Source organism: Cavia porcellus, unplaced genomic scaffold, assembly GCF_034190915.1.
Source record: "Cavia porcellus strain 051 isolate PalLab524CR breed Dunkin Hartley unplaced genomic scaffold, mCavPor4.1 scaffold_18, whole genome shotgun sequence".
NCBI classification, from domain to species: domain Eukaryota; kingdom Metazoa; phylum Chordata; class Mammalia; order Rodentia; family Caviidae; genus Cavia; species Cavia porcellus.
This window is the reverse complement of record NW_026947501.1, coordinates 37,028,277-37,047,402: the sequence shown is the minus strand read 5'-3', so window position 1 is coordinate 37,047,402 and position 19,126 is coordinate 37,028,277. Positions and strand designations below refer to the sequence as shown.

Sequence of the window (19,126 nt, the reverse complement as noted above, 5' to 3'; positions counted from 1 at the left end):
AATGGTTTACCATTTTTCCTTCATCTTTCTCTGTTACATTTCTTTTTCTCTGAACCATCATGTAGAGCATCTTTGTGTGTGTGTGTGTGTGTGGTACTGGGGTTTGGACCCTGGTGACTGGGTGACAGCCTAGACCCTTTTTGAGACAGGTTGTTGATAAATTGATCCTGCTAAATCTCTTTCCTGAGCCCTCCCAAAGTGCTAGGATCACAGGTGTGTACACCACGCTCAGTTCATGTACAGCATCTTTGATAACTCTTTGTATTTCTTTAATCTGTTGCACTTCTTGAATTTTTCTCTTTTTCATGACATTTATATTTTGAAGATTACTGGCTAGAAGATCATGGAAGGGAGGTGTGTTTTCAGTGCCGCATGTCACTGGGCTCACCATGTTAATTCATCTCTTTATTGGTAATGTTAACAGATTGGTTATGGAGATGTCTACCAGGGTCATTCCTGTAAATGTACTATTTCCCTCTAAAATCTATAAATATGAAGAAATGCTTCACAGTCATGTAAATATGTTGTTTCCCATCATGCTTTTGCATGTTCATTTCATTTTTGTTTCTAATTGATTCATAAAGACATAAAATTATGTATAATAAGTATCATGAAATGTTTTGATATGTGTATGTATTGTATAACATTTAGGTTAGGTCATCTATGTACTTAAACATCTATCATTTCTTCATGATCAAAACATTCAATGTTCTTTAGTCTGGCTTCTTCAGATTATGTAATACATAAATGTTGTGTACAGTCATGATACCATGCACTGGAACACCGGAGCTTCTTGTCCCTCTTTAACTGTAACTTAGTTCCCTTTGAACAACCTCTTCCCCCAGTCCCCAACTCTACCCAGCTTCTGGGCACTGCCATTCCACCCTACCTTCTATTGAGAGCTTATTTAGATTCTACATTTGAGTGAGATCATGTAGTTCTGTCTTCTTGTGCCTGGCTTATTTTACTCAATATCCTAATCTCCATGTCCATCTGTATTGTTGCAAATGACAAGACTTCATTATTTTAATTTTTTTACTATTGTTTAAGTATTGTTAAGTTTACTATTGTTTATGGGACTGCCATTGTGAATATACACCACATTTTCTTCATTTATTCAGCATTTTATGGATGCTTAGGTTGATTTCATGTCTTGGCAATCATGAATAGTACTGCAATGAAATGGGAGCACAGATGTCCCTTTGATGCACTGATTTCCTGTCCTTTCTATGAAACCCAAATCTTTCCCAGGGAAGATTGATCATTTGGTAGTTCTATTTCTGATTCTTAGAGGTTACTGTTGTCCATAATGGCTACTCTAATTTACATTTCTGTCAGCATTGTGCAAGGATTTTCTTAGCTCCACATCCGTGCCAGCACTTGTCTTTTTGACAAGTTATTGGGGTGATGTGGCACCTCTTTGTGATTTGATTTGCATTTCTCCTTTGAAGAGGGATGTTGAGCATTTGTCATACGATTATTGGCTATTTGTATGTCTTCTTTTGAAAATGTCTATTCAGGATTACTGAATTGTTTTTTCAGTATTCTTTGGAGAGTCTTGCCTATTTCTATGATGGCACTTGGGTGATTTTCCCATTTATGTTTTCTTTCCACATTTATTAGTGGCATTCCACTGGAGGAAAAAGTCTTTCTTCTTACTAAATTAAGTCACAACATGGATTCATATATGTCATGGTTTATGTTGGTGGTTCCGAGGCCTCATGTGTTTGCATTATGCATTTGTGATTGGTTCACTGTCTAGCGCTTGGATTGATGGTGTCAGTGGTACACCCACATACAGGTGGAGCCAGGATGTGACATAATGGCAGGAAGAAAGTATGTCTCTCTCTCTTGCTGGTTTCTGCTTGTTGTTTGCAATGGCCATGAACTGCGGCCCACCATGCCACTCTGCCTTGGAGCCAACTGAGTATGGACTGAAACCTCCAAAAACAGTAAGAAATAAACCTTTCCTTTCCTAACTTTGGTCATCAGGTATTTTGTCTCAGCGATGAATTAAAAGTAACTATGACAATATACTCTGACTTCATTCAAGAGACAGTGGTATTGCTATAGCCTTGAATTATTTGATGTTCAGTTGTCTTAAAGAGACATGTAACTGTCTTTCTGAGGATCAATAACTCCATTACACCATCCAGAATATATTTAGTTATTTGCCTATCTCTAGAATATACCAGAAAATAGCTTCAAAATTGTTAGCATACTAATATACTAATACACAACATTAAAAAACAAGTATAATCAGAGTTCAACGTTTGTCTTTAGCATAGGATTAATGGTCAGAATGCTCTGTTCAAAATTTACTTGGTTTAGTTTTTCTCTGCCTTCCCTTCAGGGTGGTTATGTTGTGTATCTGAAATACATTCAGGCTCATTTTGGTTGCCACTCCTGTTGGTGTTTTTAGGACTACATTGAAACATACTCAGAAATAGTTACTTGGTCATCTTTTCTATACCATATCCACTGTATTCATCCTTTAAAAACCATTCTTAATCTTTCCTTTACATAACCAGTTTCCCTAGTTCTGGTTCATTTCCCCTTCCTATTCCTTATTTTGGACATGAAAAGGAGTCTGCAGTAGACATTCTTTCATATTTTGCCTTTTCATCTAATAATATGTCCCAGAAATCACTTCATATTACTTAGTAGCTTTTTGTCTGTTTTTTGATAAGCTGCATAGCATCCCTTTGTTTGAGTGTACCATGGTTTATTCAATCACTTTTCTCATCTATGGGTATTCTGGTGGGTTCCAATATTTTGCAATCATAAATAGCATTGCAGTAAATAACCCAGTACATGTGTAATTTTGTATTAAAGATATATTTTCAAGGTACGACTTTAAATATGGCATTATTGAATCAAAAGGAAAATGCATATATAATTGGTATATATCACTAAAATTCTCTATCATTTGCATTCCCACAAGCAGTATCAGGCTGTCTGCTTCGCTGTAGATTAGCCAGCAGAATGTATAGGTGTAGTTTTTTATTTTACTTGCCTGGTACTTGAGAAATGCCTTTTGTTTTAATTTGCATTTATCTTATGAGCAAGGTAGAATATCTTTTCATATGTTTCACCGCTGCTTTTTGGGTGAATTTTTGGTCACTTATATTAACTATTTTTCTACCTAGTTTTGGTCTCCTCCCTTTTCCCCACTGCAAAACTTTTCCATGTATTAAAAATATTACCCCTTAGCTGTTACATGATGCATAAATATCTGTCTGGTTTGTAATAACATTTTTACTTTGCAAGTTTTTTGGCTTTGCAAGTTATTTATCTTTATGTAGTCAAAATTTCCTATCATTGCATCTATAGTTTGAATTATAGATAACCTTTTCTTTTGGACAGAATTACAGAAGAATTCACTCATGTTTTATCCTACTACTTGAATGAATATATCTTATTTTTTAGGTACCTGATTCATGTGCTATTATGTAAAGTATGGGTTATGGATCTTTGTTCATATGTCTAATTGACTGTCCCAGGTCTATGAAGAATTCTGTACTTGTCTCAGGGATTTGATATTTTTCACTCGATAATGATTTATTATAAGTGTGTTCACTATACATGTATTTTATAAATTTGTCTAACTCCATGAAAAACTTGGCAGCACCTTTACTAGCATGTATTAAATTTATAAATCAACTTGGAGAAAAAGAAAATCTTCAGTATGCTGAATCATCTCACCCAAGAACAATAGTCTAATTCTATTTTTGTGTCTTCCAGAAGATTTAAAATTAAAAAAAAAATAACAGTTTTCTACATGTGGGTTTTTAAACATTTTTGTTAGATTATTTCTAATATATTGCTTTTTTTCTACTGTTATGCAGGGGTTTTCCCCCTCTCTTTCTACTGCATTTTCAGTATATAACTTTGTGAGTATCTGCTCTTTGATAAAGTTCCTCTGTGAAACCATTCGGTCGTTATTTTTTTTGCAGGGTGTAACTTTCTCTTGTTCTTCTGGGGATACTGGTACAATATATCTTGGTTTCATCTAGCTTTTCAAATTCATTTTGATAAATGTCTGCAATAATCTCTTAACAGCTTTTAAGTCTAACACTCAAATGAGCTTCCTTGCAAGAATACTTCATGTGTGGCCACAAATTCCTTACGGGAAGAATTAAATGGTTCTGTGTGACTCCATACTTGGAGGGCATTGGAAATTTGTGCCTGGTTTCCTCTGGATTTTATCCTACGTGCTATTTCCCTTTGCTGATGTTGTTTTATATCCTTTCATTATAATACTCAGCCATGAGTACAATTACATGCTGAGTCCTATTCGTTCTCCTGATGAATCACTGAATGTGATGGCCGTCTTGGGTTCTTTAACTCAAAGGATCACAAGTCCACTTTCTTATTTTAGGTATTTGTCTCTACATCACCAAGCAGCCCTTCATTGTTAGCCTTTTTTAGTCACTTCTTTTTAGGTTTTTCTCTTTCTTTTCTCTGTATGGTTTGTCTTACCTTCTGCAACAATCTCAAAAATCTTTTTCTTTTAATAGATAAATTGAACTCATTCACATTTCATTTTATTGCTGATATATTTGTTCTCAGCTTGGCCACATTTTTAAAATATGTTTTATGGTTGTTTTCCATGTTTCTTAACTCTGCATATCTTTATTTCAAAAATTATCAATGTACTTAAACACACTATTAGTCTCCTGTTTCCTCATTCCTGTCATGACTTGATTTGTTGGCTTTTATTAATGGTATTAATTCCCATCTGTTATTTTTACATCAACCTATAAACAGACACTGGTTGCATCATACTTTCTCCTCGCTCTTTCTGTTTTTAAAGTTGTATGATTTCTACTTTATTAAAACATACATCTGTATATCCTTATCAATGCAACTGTTTTATGCTTAGATATACATAGAATTAAATTTACATTTTATTAGTTTTTCTTTTAAAATAATTTCTTAGCTGGATGAAATTGATCTTGTAACAGATTCTGGATCAGCACCAAATTGCCTGGATACTTGCATCTTTAAATCTGCATAGTTTTCTATGTCCTTAATCTTTAAAGAAGTAGTTTAGTGTGATGATATCTTTTTTTCTTTTTTTCAGATCTGCGAGTGAATTCAGGATCTTCCATTCAGTTTCATCTTGAGTCCTTTTTTATTTTTTACCCAGAGACAGAGTTCTTACAAAGTCACTAAGCGGTCCAGGGTGAGCTCGAATTTTCTATCATTCTCCCCCAGCACCCCAGAGTGCTGGGATTACAGGCGTGTGCCACCATGCCCCGTTTAGATAAAAGTTTTTGATTCATATTTTTATATGCCTTTCTTTAAAAAAGTTTAGCTTCATTCATGCCTTCTGTCCTTCCTATACATTGTTCTTGAGACATCTGATGCCTATCTTACATCTGAAAGTTATTTGGTCATTTTTCTTTGGAGGAGTTTTTTTGGTACCATTGAAATATAATAGTTTTTTTAAAAAAGAAATATAATAGTTTTAAGAGTAAGCATTTCAGAGTAAGTTGTTCTGGAACAATTTTCTGACGTATTCATTAGGTTATACAGAGATTTGAAATTTTTTTCTTTAACTACAGTTGAAAGCGCCCATTTCATAGCCTTGTTTTGGTTTTCTTTTTCAAAAATTCCAGTTGTATATATATGTCATTTATTTATTTGCTTGTGTTCCATCCAGTTTTCTTCCCTCTGGCCCTTTTCACTTGCTTTTTCTGTCTTATTTTTATTTTCTTGGTTGTTTCCCTGTCTTTTTCTACATGATTATTTTTCCTATGATTTCTCTATACTCACTTTAAATTGTCTTTTGGTTTACTCTCCCGTGGGGATCATGTAATTTTGCTTCATTTCTGAGGTTTTTCTACTATTAATTTTGAATTTTTTATTCAAATATGGCTTTCCATATAAACAAGTGCTTCTTTAAGGATAACTGCTTCAGTTTTGATGTTGCTTTTGCTAGTAGTTGCTTGCAGTGAGGGGAAGAATATTTATCAAATGTCTCCATTTTCACTTCTTTCTCCTTATAGCAGCGTTGCATGTAAGCATTCTGTTTGCATTTCTTCAGCTCCTGGATTGGAAGTGACTTACGAAGTTTGTAGTTCAAGGGCGTTCTCTTCTGCCAGCAGAGTAAGATGCACCTATCTGGTTTTGTTGTGATGGAGAAAGAGTTGGGTGCTTTCTGATTCGTTGGTTCTTGTTTGTCTTGCAAATCTTATGTTTTCACCAGTTGCTTCATTTCCTAGACTTCATCCTAACATTCAAATAATGGCTCTTCTTTCTTTCTTTCTTTCTTTCTTTCTTTCTTTCTTTCTTTCTTTCTTTCTTTCTTTCTTTTTTTTTTTGTCTTAAGTTTCCCAAAAGTGATGCTTCTTGAATACTTGCCTGTTTAAATCTCTTTCCTACAATCTACAAAGTTAATTCTCTGCTCTACTAAAACTTTCTAAAAATCATTCTTGCACACAGGATGGACTTCTTTTTGGCTGTGATTTTAGATTAACCCCAGGTCTGTGTGAACTTCTTGCCTCCTTTTTTTGTACATTTCAAAGGCCTGACCTCACTGCACAGGCTCTTGGTAGAAGAGTGAGAAAGAAACCTCACTGACATGTGTGTATATTTCTTCACTGGAAAGGTAATGTGACTCAGTATTCTTCATTTTCTAGTTACTTGATAAAGGCATACATTTTGCTTTTTCTTTTTCCTTGTAGAACCCTTATTATGTTTTGAAGATACGTGTAGTAATTTATATTCAGACTGGCTTTATCTTTGGCTTCTCCAAATGGAAAACATAACTTTTGATCAAAAATATTATAGTCATCATTTTAAAGGAAAGTAATTGACTGAGGGAGAGAAACCTGATGGTCAGATAATATTGTAGGCAGTGAATGAAAGCAGGTTGTGAAATATCTTCTTTAGTACAAATACTAGTGGAGAAGAACCAGAACTATAAATAAAGAGCAAAATAAAAGATAGATGATAGAAGTAGAGAGACAGATCGTTCGCAGGTGCAAAGGAGATCAAAAGATAGAGGGAAGGGAACACAAGGAAGGGAAAGGCTTTACCATGACTTATTCTTATACAAGTATCAAAATATCATACCATGCCCCATAAATGTACAATTCAAATAATTTTAAAAATAAAATCATACCAGGATAGTTACAATGATAGCTTTATGAAATGAACAGCTTTAGACACTACGCTAATTTTGAGTTACAGAGAAGCGTATGCATAGAGGAGCTCCGTGACTGACACACAGGCAAACGTTAAGTCTGAAACCGGTGGCAGCGCTTGGCTGCCCAGGAGAATAGGTGACCGCAGGCAATGGGGCCACATTCCTATTTTCCGTGCAGTCAACCGGGCTACCAAAGACCTCAAGGAAATCAAAGCAAGAGTAGCGCTGTTCTTTCCCTTCTCACACTGATCTCCTCTTGAAGACTCCTGCATAAAAATTTCTGCTTAGATTGGAGCATTTGAGTAAATGCAAAACTATTTCCAAAGTCTTCAAGTACGCTTTGGATTGTGCCTACATTTGACAGATTATGGATAGATGTCGGGACGTTTTTTTCTAATGAGCTTCAAATAATTTATTTTAATAAATCACAAAATATTTAATACAGTGTGGCTTAAATTAAAATACTGCTAGCTGCCAACGCATCCTAGTCTTGCTTTTGTCTCAGCATCCCCAGTAGCCACCCCTATTTCTCTGGAATCACACACAAATGGGTTGCCAAAGATATGTAACTGTTTTGCCATAAATTTGTAATGCTTTTAAAAGGCTATCTCTTGCTTAATGAGGTTTCAATATTATTTCCAAATTTTACCATTTAGATACTAAGTGTATTCCAATTTTCATAAATAGAACATTTAAAGACAGTAAGAAAAATATTGTTCAATTTCTTAGCAATTGAGATTGTTACAAAATAGGGTTTTGTTTTTTTTTTTTGACTTTTTGAGACAGGGTCTCACTATGCAGTTCAGGCTGGCCTTGAGCTCACTCTGTAGCTCAGGTCAGTCTCGAACTTGCAATGATCCTCCTGCGTCAGCCTCCCAAGTGCTAGGATTACAGGCTTGCACCACCACACCGGGTTCTACGACATAGTTTTAGTTATAGAAAAATACCTTTATTTGAAAGATAATTGTGTGAAAATTCCTATCATCATCAAACACAGACGATAAACTTGGCCCAGAGCCGCAGGTTTTTTCCTCACGTTTGTTGTTGATGTAAGGGCTGGTGAAAGCATCAAAATACCCGTCAGGCACGAGATTAGGCACTGACAGCACAGTGCTTTGAAAATGGTTAATTGCACCTGAAATACCATCCTGTTAGAGAGAAAAGCATACACATAAATGTAAATATCTGGATGACTATATTTATGAATGCTCTCTGAATTTCCTAAAATGCTAAAAAATAATAACTTATTCAATCAGCCAGGTTCTGTATTGCTTCAGAGTACATGACAAATAAGGAGGCATAGTCCTGCTTTTGAGACATCTATTTTCTAATCAAGAAAGAGGCAGAGTAAAAAAATCTCAGTGCACTGTGATATGATCCATATTTGAAATGTGAACAAAGCACTGCTAAAATCACAGATATGCTATTTTTACTAAGAAGGAATTAAAAATACCTGCATGTGGAAGACAGTCCTACAACAGGAAACAAGAAGGGTATAGAGTTTTCTGAGGCCTGTCATTTGGATGCAAAGGACATCCAGCTGCCTGTGGGACAGCCTTCCTTGTGTCATCTGTGGCACCAACAAGGAATGATTAAAAACTAGCGTGAACTTTAATTTTTTAAAAATTACATTAAATAGGGGCTTAGCCCAGTGGCATAAGCACCTCCCTTGCAAGCCCGTGGTCGTGAGTTCGATCCCTGGTACCGGTAAAAAAAAATTATATTAAATAAAGACACATTGCTATTAATCCCCTTAAAGTACTCCCCTTTGATTTAAATGTGCTTATCCATTGTTTCTGCCACTTTCTGAAGCAGTTCTGGAAGTCTTTTTTTGTGTCTTTCATCCTGCTGTGGTGGCTGCTTTGATATCCTGCATCCATTCAAAATGTTTACCTTTCATGGTCATTTTGGCTTTGGGGAAGAGCCAGAAGTCACACAGTGGCAGATGAGTGTAGAAGAGGTCACATCACAGTGTTTCTAAGAGCCTACTTTTCTTTTCTGTTGGAAAGCACTCAACAACAGCATTCACTGTATTCTTAGATCACGTGCTTTAAAGGCACACCCAAAAGGAGATGTCCACAACGGCCTCAGGAAGTGTGAGAATGATGGGATCAATGTGTTAGAAGTGAGGGGAGGATTCTCCGCAGGACTGATGACAGTGTGCTTCATAAACGTTTGTAAATATTCACCACACATTTTGAACGTACTTTATATAACTTGTGAAGCACATGGGTCTTGTGCTCAGGAGAAGCTGGGGGAGCCAGTGGTTCTCTGAATAACGTAGCCATCACCAGAAGCCCAGCCTGTCATTGTAAAGGTCTTAAAATGACCAATCTCTTGCACTGCAGAATCATAGACTGATGGGACAGGAGATGACTGTGGAGCTCATGTGTATTCTTATCTTACAAATGCAGACATCAAACCCCAGAGACATAAGTGGTCTCCTCCCTGACCAAATAGCTTATTAACTATAAAGACAAGACTGAAATCTAGAGATCCTCATTTTGGTCTTGTGCCAAATTGTACTAGCTAGAAACAAAATAAAGACTCTGACTTACTAATCTATGCATGTAAACCCTTGTGGTAGGCAAAATAATAAGGAATCCCAAGATTCCTGTCCCCTTTATGCACACCATTACAATCCCCTGCTGCTGAGTGTGGATGGGACCTATGAAAGCGATGGGATGTCATTGCTGTGATGAGGTTACATTGTGTGGCAAAGGAGGAAGGATTCTGCATGTAGAAAGAAGGTGCCAAATCAGTTGACTCTGCGTTAATTCAAAAGGTGATTACTCTGAGTAGCCCTGACTCGATCAAGGGAAAACTGTCCATAAAAGGATTGGATGCTTCCTAAAGGAAACCCTCCAGTGGCCTTTGAAGATGCAATAGCCATGTTTTAAACTGCTTAGAGAGCAGGCCACATGATAAGGGACCATGGGGGAGTCTAGGACCTAAGGATCATCTCTGGTCGACACCCTCAAGAAAAGAGAGATACCAGTTCTTAGGTCCACAGACCCGTCTTCCATTGACAGTCTGAGGGAACTCAGCAGTGGATCCTTTCTGGTCAAGTCTGGCATAAGACATGTCCAGCTGACGCCTGGGGAGGCTGTGAAGTAGCGAATAAGCTAAGCAGCAAGCCTGACCCTGACCTAGAGTAACTCAGCCAGGGAATGCTTACTGTTCTAAGCTGCTAAGTATTGTAAGAGCCATAAGTAACCGAAACAACAAAATTCTCTCAGATTCAGTGTGCTATTAAAAAGATGTCAAAAATGATGTCTACCTTTCACTGGGCATGGTGGCGCATGCCTGTAAATCCCAGCACTCAAGAGGCTGAGGCAAAAGGCTCACTGCTAGTTTGGGGCTGGTGTGGGCTACAAAATAAGCTTAAGGCCAGCTTGAACTGCATAGTGAAACCCTATCTCAAAAAAGACAAAAAATTAACGTCTACAACAGTGATTTCTTGGACTCCCCTTGGCAAGACACCTGGAGTCAATTCTAAAGTTTGTGCACGGTATATCTTTATCCAGGCCCTGATGTGCCTCAATTTAAATATAATGTTTTATCTTTCATATAGTTTGTATACGAGATAATGACATGAGAGAACAGTGTTTTCTCTCTTTCCCATGATCCTTTTGGACAACTGCAATCCTGCCAATCATCTGATAGTAAAGTGGTCACATGAATATTACATGAAGAAACACACACCAGGAAGTCTTCCAGAGAAGGCTCGAAGAGTAGGGACTGGACTGTCAGAATCAGTTCTGTGAGAAACATGGGGATGAGAGATTCATCTTCTTCCTGCTTTTCCACCACGGGAGACCCCTGAAATAGCACATTTGCAGTGTTATAAAGACACTAGTGCCAAGATAGAAAACAAAACAGATAAACAAAGACATATCCACTTAAGTTTATACAATTGGCTGATAATCTCAGCATGCAGAAAGTCTATCAGAGAATAATTCTCTAGCAAGAAAAAATGCAAATACTGAGAGATCACACAGCAATGTAAATTGTCTTTCCTCGTAAAAGTACTGTCAGGAAAATGGGAAGGCAAACAGTAAGCTGGGAAAATACACTAAGCATGCTTGAGGCAGATGAAGTTGATAATATTTAAATAGAAATGGAGTTGATATACTTAGTAGAAATAATACTAATAACATAATAATAGTTCAACAAAAATATATTTAAATAAAATGTCTCTATTTCTTCCATACACAGATAATTCATAATAAGCTCTGCTCAATATATGTTGACTGGTGAATTTTAATTTCATCAGAATATACCTTTTTGTCAGTGGCTTCAGGCTTCTCTTCAGTAATCCATTTCTGAATGACATCTGCTGAAGGTGTCCGCTTGATTTTGTCAGTGAGGTAATTCAAAAGAGAGTTAGCAGAATTCACCGTTACGACATGCAGGGTGTTCTCAATTAGATAGTCATTTAGACGAATAAAGCTTGAAAAGAGAAGGTAAATACTGCTTCAGCTTTCTATACTATTTTCTGGCAGTGACTCTAAAGTAAATTAGCCTTGTATCATTTCTCCTTGCTTTTTGATCAGATTACATTATAACATCACAGATTTGTTGTGCAGAAGACTTGTTCTTAGAGATGTTCTTCTCTTTTAAGCACAAAATACACTCAACTATGCTACATTAATCTTCTTAGATGTTCTAACTCTTCGATAGGCTACATGCTGAGCAATACAAATGTTAAGGACATGCATATAGCTCATCTTGTCAAGGGCCATTAGATTTTTTAAAAGGTGCTTTACAGAGCATTCTATGCATACAACATCTAGCATTCGAACGGTAACTTGCATTCTAATGGTATGAGTATGAAATTTTTGCTATGGAATAAGTGTTGTTCAATAGAAATTTTTAATCCAAAGGTTTGAATTTTATACTTCCTTGAGTGATTAGAATGCAGACACAGACAAGAAAAAACATTTGGGATAATTTTTTCTTTTGTTCACATGGTGCTTGGGGTCTCCACCCCATCTTTGGTCCTGATGATGGTCTTGCACAATTTTTACAAACTACACAGACATTTCATATAAACTAGTACATGATTAAGATTTACTGAATAGATGTTTTTGATTGGTGGATTAAGTAAGTGAGCACTGAATAACAATACCTGATACTTTATAGTTTCATGGACAGTTTTCCAGATCACATTTGGTGATCTTTGCAAGAGTTATCTGTCATCATGAGGCTTTAGAATGATGGAAAATCCAAACTCTGATAGTCAACATCAGTACCCAGTTGGATAAACAGGAGACACAGTTATTTCTGCTGAGAGTCTCCTGGCTTCCAGTCCTGGGTGGGGGCGACTTCGCACCTGACTGTAGTTCTCTTGTGATCAAAAGGGTGACACTCTCCCTGTCAGCTCAAGGAGGTCCACAGGTTTCTGTGTCCCTGGCTTCCTCTTAGCACAGCCTACCTTGTTGCGGGTCTGCATGCTCCAGCCTGAGCCAGAAGGAAACAAAGCCTTAGTGCTTAACGAGGAGCTTTTGGTCTTGAAATTATCCTTCAGTCTCTTCTAGCCTGCCTGTACTCGCAGCTGCTTTGTGGGTAGTGGTTGGTGGGTGGGATTCAGGTCACCATACCACCAAATTCTCATCACTATTAGTGGACCCTGTAGTGAAGGGCTTGATTTTTTTTTTTTAATGAGACATTTCTAGAAAGAATTATTGGTTTTATTTTATGAATTTAAGCTATCCTCATGATGTTTGGACATGAACAGTAATAATTACTCTGGTCATGCAAATGTACATATCCCTCACCTTGCAGCTTTTAACTTTGAATGAGAGTAAAAAAGGCAGATGCTCTAATTTTTCTTGAAAGAAAGAGTAATCATTTACCATGTCAGCCTTATGCAGTGGTGCCTCTTGCTGGCTTGTTCTGTGTAGGTCATTTTTTCGGAGTCTCCATGAGAGGGTGCCTCAAATGGCATTTCAAGGTTCATTGGTCTATCAAAATCTAAAAACGACAGAAGCACAATAAGAATCCTGGGGTAAAATTCCACTTCTTTCAATATAAACTCAAACAAAACAACAAAACAAATACAAAAAATAACAGAATTCTTTGGTTTGTGAAGCATTTCAAAATTTCATGCATTTCACATTAATGGATTTCAGCTCAAGAGAAGACCACAGTCATTCAGTCCACTGATATTCTTGTTAAAGGGAAGTGAACTGTAGATCGTGCCATCTCTTTCCTAGGAACACCGCCATCCTCCTTCCTCTGGCATTTGTGTCATCTTTCAGAGTCCGTACCACCCAGGCAGACCTGAGCATCATTCAGTCCCTTAATTTTAACAGCCTATCATCTGCACTAGTAGTTTGATGTATTTTTAAGCAGGCACACCCAGAGCCCACTACAGAATGTCTATAAATTAAGATCCTGTGGGCAGTTTAGGAATATTCTCCACAAGTAGGAGGAATGCAAGGAAAATGCAACATTTACAGGGTTTTCCTACCACAAGATACACTGAATTTATAATTTATCAAGCAGAAGTGTGGAACAATTGAAAAGGAGAATAGTTATTTAAACCCAAGAAAAATAGAATAAAAAATAGCTGATATTTTAGAAAATTGCTACTTCTGATATATCTAGGTACTCTGCCTTTCATATTCTCCACAGGTTCCAAAGCACAGTCATCAGGAACAAATCCCACAGCACGCAAAGCAAGTCGACAAGCCTTTCTGACCACATCTTTGGCCATACTTCGAAATTCTTCTAGGAGCGCTGTCACCTAGACATTGAAAAATATGTATAATTAGTGATACCAGCGTGTCAGGAAGAGGAAAATAATCTTCATCATTACAGACAAAATTCCTTACCTCCTCTAGACGTATGACTTGTGCAGCCTTAAATTCCTGCAGGGTGTAGGTGTGACATTTTTCAATACAACAAAGTCCCATGAAGCTGATTTGATAACACAGTTCATTTATTTTAAGAAGAGCTGGTCGTAAATACTGAATGAAAATAAGAATTTATCATTATTTAGTTAAAAATCTTTTATTTTAAAAGTATAAAACATGTGGGAAGCAAAAATGGTTACGGGGAACAAATATGTTAAAGAGTCAAACGAACAATGTATACATTAAGTAGAATTCTTCTGAAGCTTTTTTCTAAAGCATTCTTCAAATTGCCAGATTTAATTCATCTAAATTCCTCTTATTTCATTTTGAAAACACATGCATACCTGTTAGTTATTTAATGGATGAAAATGAGGGTATGAAATAGAAAACTGGTCAATATCTTAAGTTTCATTAGTTTTGACTAATGGTGATTACAAGATTCTTTGTATTACCCTAAAGACTTTAATTATCCAGTCATAATGATAATAGGTGGGATCATCTGTCAATCTAAGAGGCTATAACACAGAACAAAGCTAAATTTGACTTTAAATTTTCAGCAGGTAACAAGTTCTTTTGAAAAGCTGTTGCGTATTTCTTCAAAAAGCTAAACATAGTTACTTATGATCTGGCAATTCAGTTCCAAGGGATATGCCCAAGACAAGTGAAAACATGTTCAGACAAAAACTTGTACATGAATTACTGACAATTGTGGCAATTACTGACACTTGTACATGAATTACCTGACAATATTACTCATAATTGTCAAAAAGTGTAAGCAACCCAAATATCTACAAATGGAGAAATAAAAATATAAAACTATATAAAAGAAGGCAATTTGCCAGTAAAAAGATGGACTATTTTTACAACATAAAAAATGAAAGCATCATGTTAGCTTTAAAAAAAGTCATCAAGGGTCCAAATATTATGTAGTTTCATTGTATGAAATGTACAGAATAGGCAAACCTATTCAGAGACAGAATGTAGATTACTGGTTGCTTATAACTGGGGGAAGATAAAAGAGAGTTGAGGAGCAACACAGAATAAACATTAATCAGTATTGGAGTTTCTTTTTGGAATATGTTCTAAAAATGACTGTAGTGATTATTGATCAAATCCATGAATACAATGAAATCATTGAATTTTACATTTTACATGGTAAATTATGTAGCACACAAATTATATGTCCACAAAGTTGTTTTAAGAAAATGTAGGGATAAGTCGGCTGTTTTAAGAACAAAATTTCAAACAATTCCATTGTTTATTCCTTCAACCTCATCTATAAGAACTGGTCACTATTTTTGCATATTTAGTAACAACTAATGATAATAAGACATGGTAAAATATGAAATATGGCAAAATGGTTTCAGATAACTGATGGATCAGTTATAAAAGGAGAGGCCTCGGGGTTGAGTCTGATGTTCAGAAGGACATGTGTTATTTTTTCACAGCTCAGAAGGCTCAGTGGTGTGGATGATCTGAGATGGTACATCTTACATATTTGTCTGGCACTAATACCGATGTTTACCATCGTTCATGAACGTTCTTTTGTTTTATAACTGACATGTTGATAAAAAACTTTCAGATTACCATAGCAACGTGAAGGAAATGACTAGTAAATAGTAAATTTGAGGCTTTAGATCTGGAAGGTTGTGACTCAGTGTCATAGAAATAGACAGCTGAAGACACAGTTCTTTGAGCATGGCAGTAATGATAATTTCAGTTCCTTGCAAGAAACCAAGGAGAAATCTTTTAATGCTAGTTGAAACTCAGTGAATACAGCCAGGCATCCTTTTAACTTTTCATTTCCTATAATTGCCCCAGCATCTAACATATATATAAATATCTTCTCTACTGTCTGAATCCATGGCAAAGGAACACATATGATACCTTTGCTGGTTGATGAAAACACATCCCACATTATTTTGGACCATAATGGCCTGCGTGTCTCGAAGATGAGAGAAGAGGTAATAGGGTGGCCATTGGGTGTGTTTAAAAGTGACCAACAACAAAGGAGATCACAAAAACCAGGCCCTTAGTTTGCTTCTAGTTAAAGGAAATCTGTGCAAGATTTGCGACCCTAGGTGAAAAAGAGGAGACTCCACTACACTGGCAGATTCCTAAGTGACAAGACAGGACAAAATTTTTGAATTCTTTCAAAAAATCCTATTTCAGGGACAGTTTGTACAAATACTGTAATAAAACCACACTTGCTTTGACAGGACTTCTTTTAAAATATGAAGAGTAAATACATACGGCATTAACAATGAACAAATTTTTTTGTAGAGAATTTCGACACGCAGTGATTTTCTTGGAGCGGACATTCTTCTTCCACACTGTAAAAGCCTTCCATTTCCGGAAAAGTGAAAATATGGGGATCTTAGTAAGTTCCCTGTGATACAGATATTCTTGTTCCCATCGATCAATCTCGATATATTCAATGTCATTATTGTGAATGTGTGTCACTGCCTTTTGGCTAATAGTGTAGTAGTCATTTTTGTTGATGTTTTCATAACTTACGACTCTGTGAACAAGTAAAAATGGAGACACATGAATAAATTATTTGATGCAACTCAAGCAATTGAAGTACTTCTTGGTGGCAGAGACAAATTTTTCCAGGAAAAATACCATTTAAACTGAAAAATGTCTAAACCAACTGCAGTGTCTTCAGACTACTCAAGAGAAGGAGGGAGACCTGGTTTTAAACAAGAGTTGAGCCTACTTTAAGGATTTCACAATCTTTCCAATATGCCTGGTCAGTAATTGCAGTGATACGACTTTTATAATAAATTAAATCTAAAATAGATATTTAAAACAATAGTTGTGCAGGAACTCTTTCCTGATCTAAATTTTTTATTATTAGCTCTTTCAAAACTATTCAAATTTAATACCACAAGAGTTTTAAGGTACCCAGTATTGACAGAATTATGAGAAAGATGAAAGAAAACATGAATTACATAAAATTAGAAACAAGATACAAATTAAGCTAAAATGCAATTCATCACACATAAAATAACATTATTGAGAAACTGTTTAGTTGAAAATTACCTCTTCATCAGGGGCAAATTCTTCACAGGTGTGCATACCAAAAATAGATCAAGTAAAGAAAAGCAAGACAGGCGTAAAAACAGGAACAGGGGCACAAGAAAAAAGTAATGAAAATAGAAAGGGCTACCTTTGTAAAAATTATTTAAACAAGGGTTTATCTCTAGTATATATATATATATATTTTTTTTCTCTAATTTTAGCTATAACATTGAAGTAGTATATGCAACTTAAAAATAATAGAACCAGTGTTAGGTATGAGCACCTGTTTATACTTAGGGATTTAGGACAATAATATTGATGATTCTATGACAGGTTACATTCTAAGCTGTAGAATGAGATGAAGATTAAGTACAAAAATCAAACCTCAGTTGTTTCTTGTCTTCCTTCTTTTTTTTTTTTTTTTTTTTTTGTACCAGGCACTGAACTCATGACCTTGCACTTGCCAGGCAGGTGCTTATGGTGCTGAGCTAAATCCCCAGCCCTCTCAGATTGTTTCTGTGTTAATACTATGTAAATGATATATGTAAGGGACAAAGATTAAATACCACTACTCCAGTGAAAATCAACAGTTTCCTATGTCTATATTCTCTTTAAGTTCTTAGTTGTGTCCGTGGCTCTATAGAATAGCCTCAGGCCATCAATGAAATACCCAAAATTGTTGCAAATAAAGTTATGTGCTTGTGCGATTGATTTTGAGGGAATTAAAATTCTCATAAATTTTGGATCTGCTAATCAAAATAAGGACCACTGGAACAAATCATTTTTAGTTTTTACCTTCTGTGTTTGCTTTACAAAAACTGAGCAAGAACAATTATACATTTGAGTGGAAGAGGGGCTGGCCATGAACTTTCCTCTCTGGTGCTGCTGCAGCCTGCTCTTTGACCTGACCCCACCATCTGTTTGTGTTCTAGTTAATTCATCTCAGAAATGTCTGCGGGAGATGTCAGGCACTGCACAGTGCTGTGAGGTATGTGAAAAATACTGTAAATGTTTTTCTATGTCTGTTGCAGTAGCTAGAGATACAATTAGAATATTCTTGGAGGGATTCTACTTGCCCCTGAAATAGCGATCAATTTCAGAAGCTTCCTTAATGTCAGATTTTAGACCAACTGCAAAATAAGATCAAACCTGCTACTGACAAATCCTTCTAGAAGGTAGCAGAAGTGGCCCACGATGTTGAACTTCAGCTCGTTGGCACTCAGTGTCACTTGTAAATTCTTTCTGGTTTTTAATTTCCTATGCAAGACATTCATTTTCAAGCCATTATGCTTCTTCTCTCCACACCTCTATTCTTCAAAGGGCAAATGAACTCACACACATCATTTTCAAAAACTGTATCATCAGCATCAAAATCACCTGTGATGTTTGTTAAGCATATAGATTTCTGGATCCATCATAGACTCATTATCTTCATATATTTTGAGACTCTAGGTTAACAAGCTGCTGGGCTGGTCCTGATACATAATGATATTTGTGAATCACTGAACTTTACTTGAAAATGAACAAACAGGATAATAGCAAAGGGAAGGCAAAGGCGAGCTCTTTCGGACTTCCCCTTGAGAATGAACATTCTGATTAGATTCCATCATGGAAGTCTAGAAGAAACTTCACTCTTGTTTGCTCAGAGGTACTGACTGAGGTTAGTGGCTGCATGGCTGAACAGGGAAGTAATGACCCCCTCCCACAGGAATTTACCTGGACAAGACAGCAAACAGGTGAAATCAGAAGTAGGAGAAGCTAGAATAAGAAGCAAAAGTGCCGATCCTAATTGAGCACTGCTGGCAGTGTGGGTCCGGAGATCACGTCAGGGAAGTGGAGGCCAGCTTGGGCTCACCCTTGCCACCACCAGCCCCAGTGCAGGCAGGTCCCAGCAGCATTCCTGCTGGGATGCAGGAATGACCTGGAGACAGGTGTTTGTGCAATGGAGAGTAGCCTTAGTTCTGGGCTCTGCGAGGATCTCAAGCATGAGAACACCATGAAGGACTTAGGCAGAGCCAGAAGCTGTGACTGCTGAGCCAGACAGCCCAGACTCAAGCTTGTATTTCCATACCACAGCGCACTGAGG

The 19,126-nt window shown here is 36.6% G+C and overlaps 1 protein-coding gene across 1 annotated transcript in view; it reads right to left on the bottom strand.

Moving 5' to 3' along the window:
* Dnah6 (dynein axonemal heavy chain 6) overlaps nt 1-19,126 on the bottom strand; it is a 221,096-nt gene that overhangs the window by 174,186 nt on the left and 27,784 nt on the right. The window contains exons 5-11 of the mRNA XM_023564757.2: nt 16,270-16,537; nt 13,996-14,130; nt 13,778-13,907; nt 13,015-13,132; nt 11,440-11,608; nt 10,862-10,978; nt 8,104-8,304 (exon numbers count right to left, since the gene is read on the bottom strand). Of these exons, the coding sequence (XP_023420525.1) occupies nt 8,104-8,304; nt 10,862-10,978; nt 11,440-11,608; nt 13,015-13,132; nt 13,778-13,907; nt 13,996-14,130; nt 16,270-16,537 (1,138 nt within the window). The remainder of the gene's footprint in view (nt 1-8,103; nt 8,305-10,861; nt 10,979-11,439; nt 11,609-13,014; nt 13,133-13,777; nt 13,908-13,995; nt 14,131-16,269; nt 16,538-19,126) is intronic.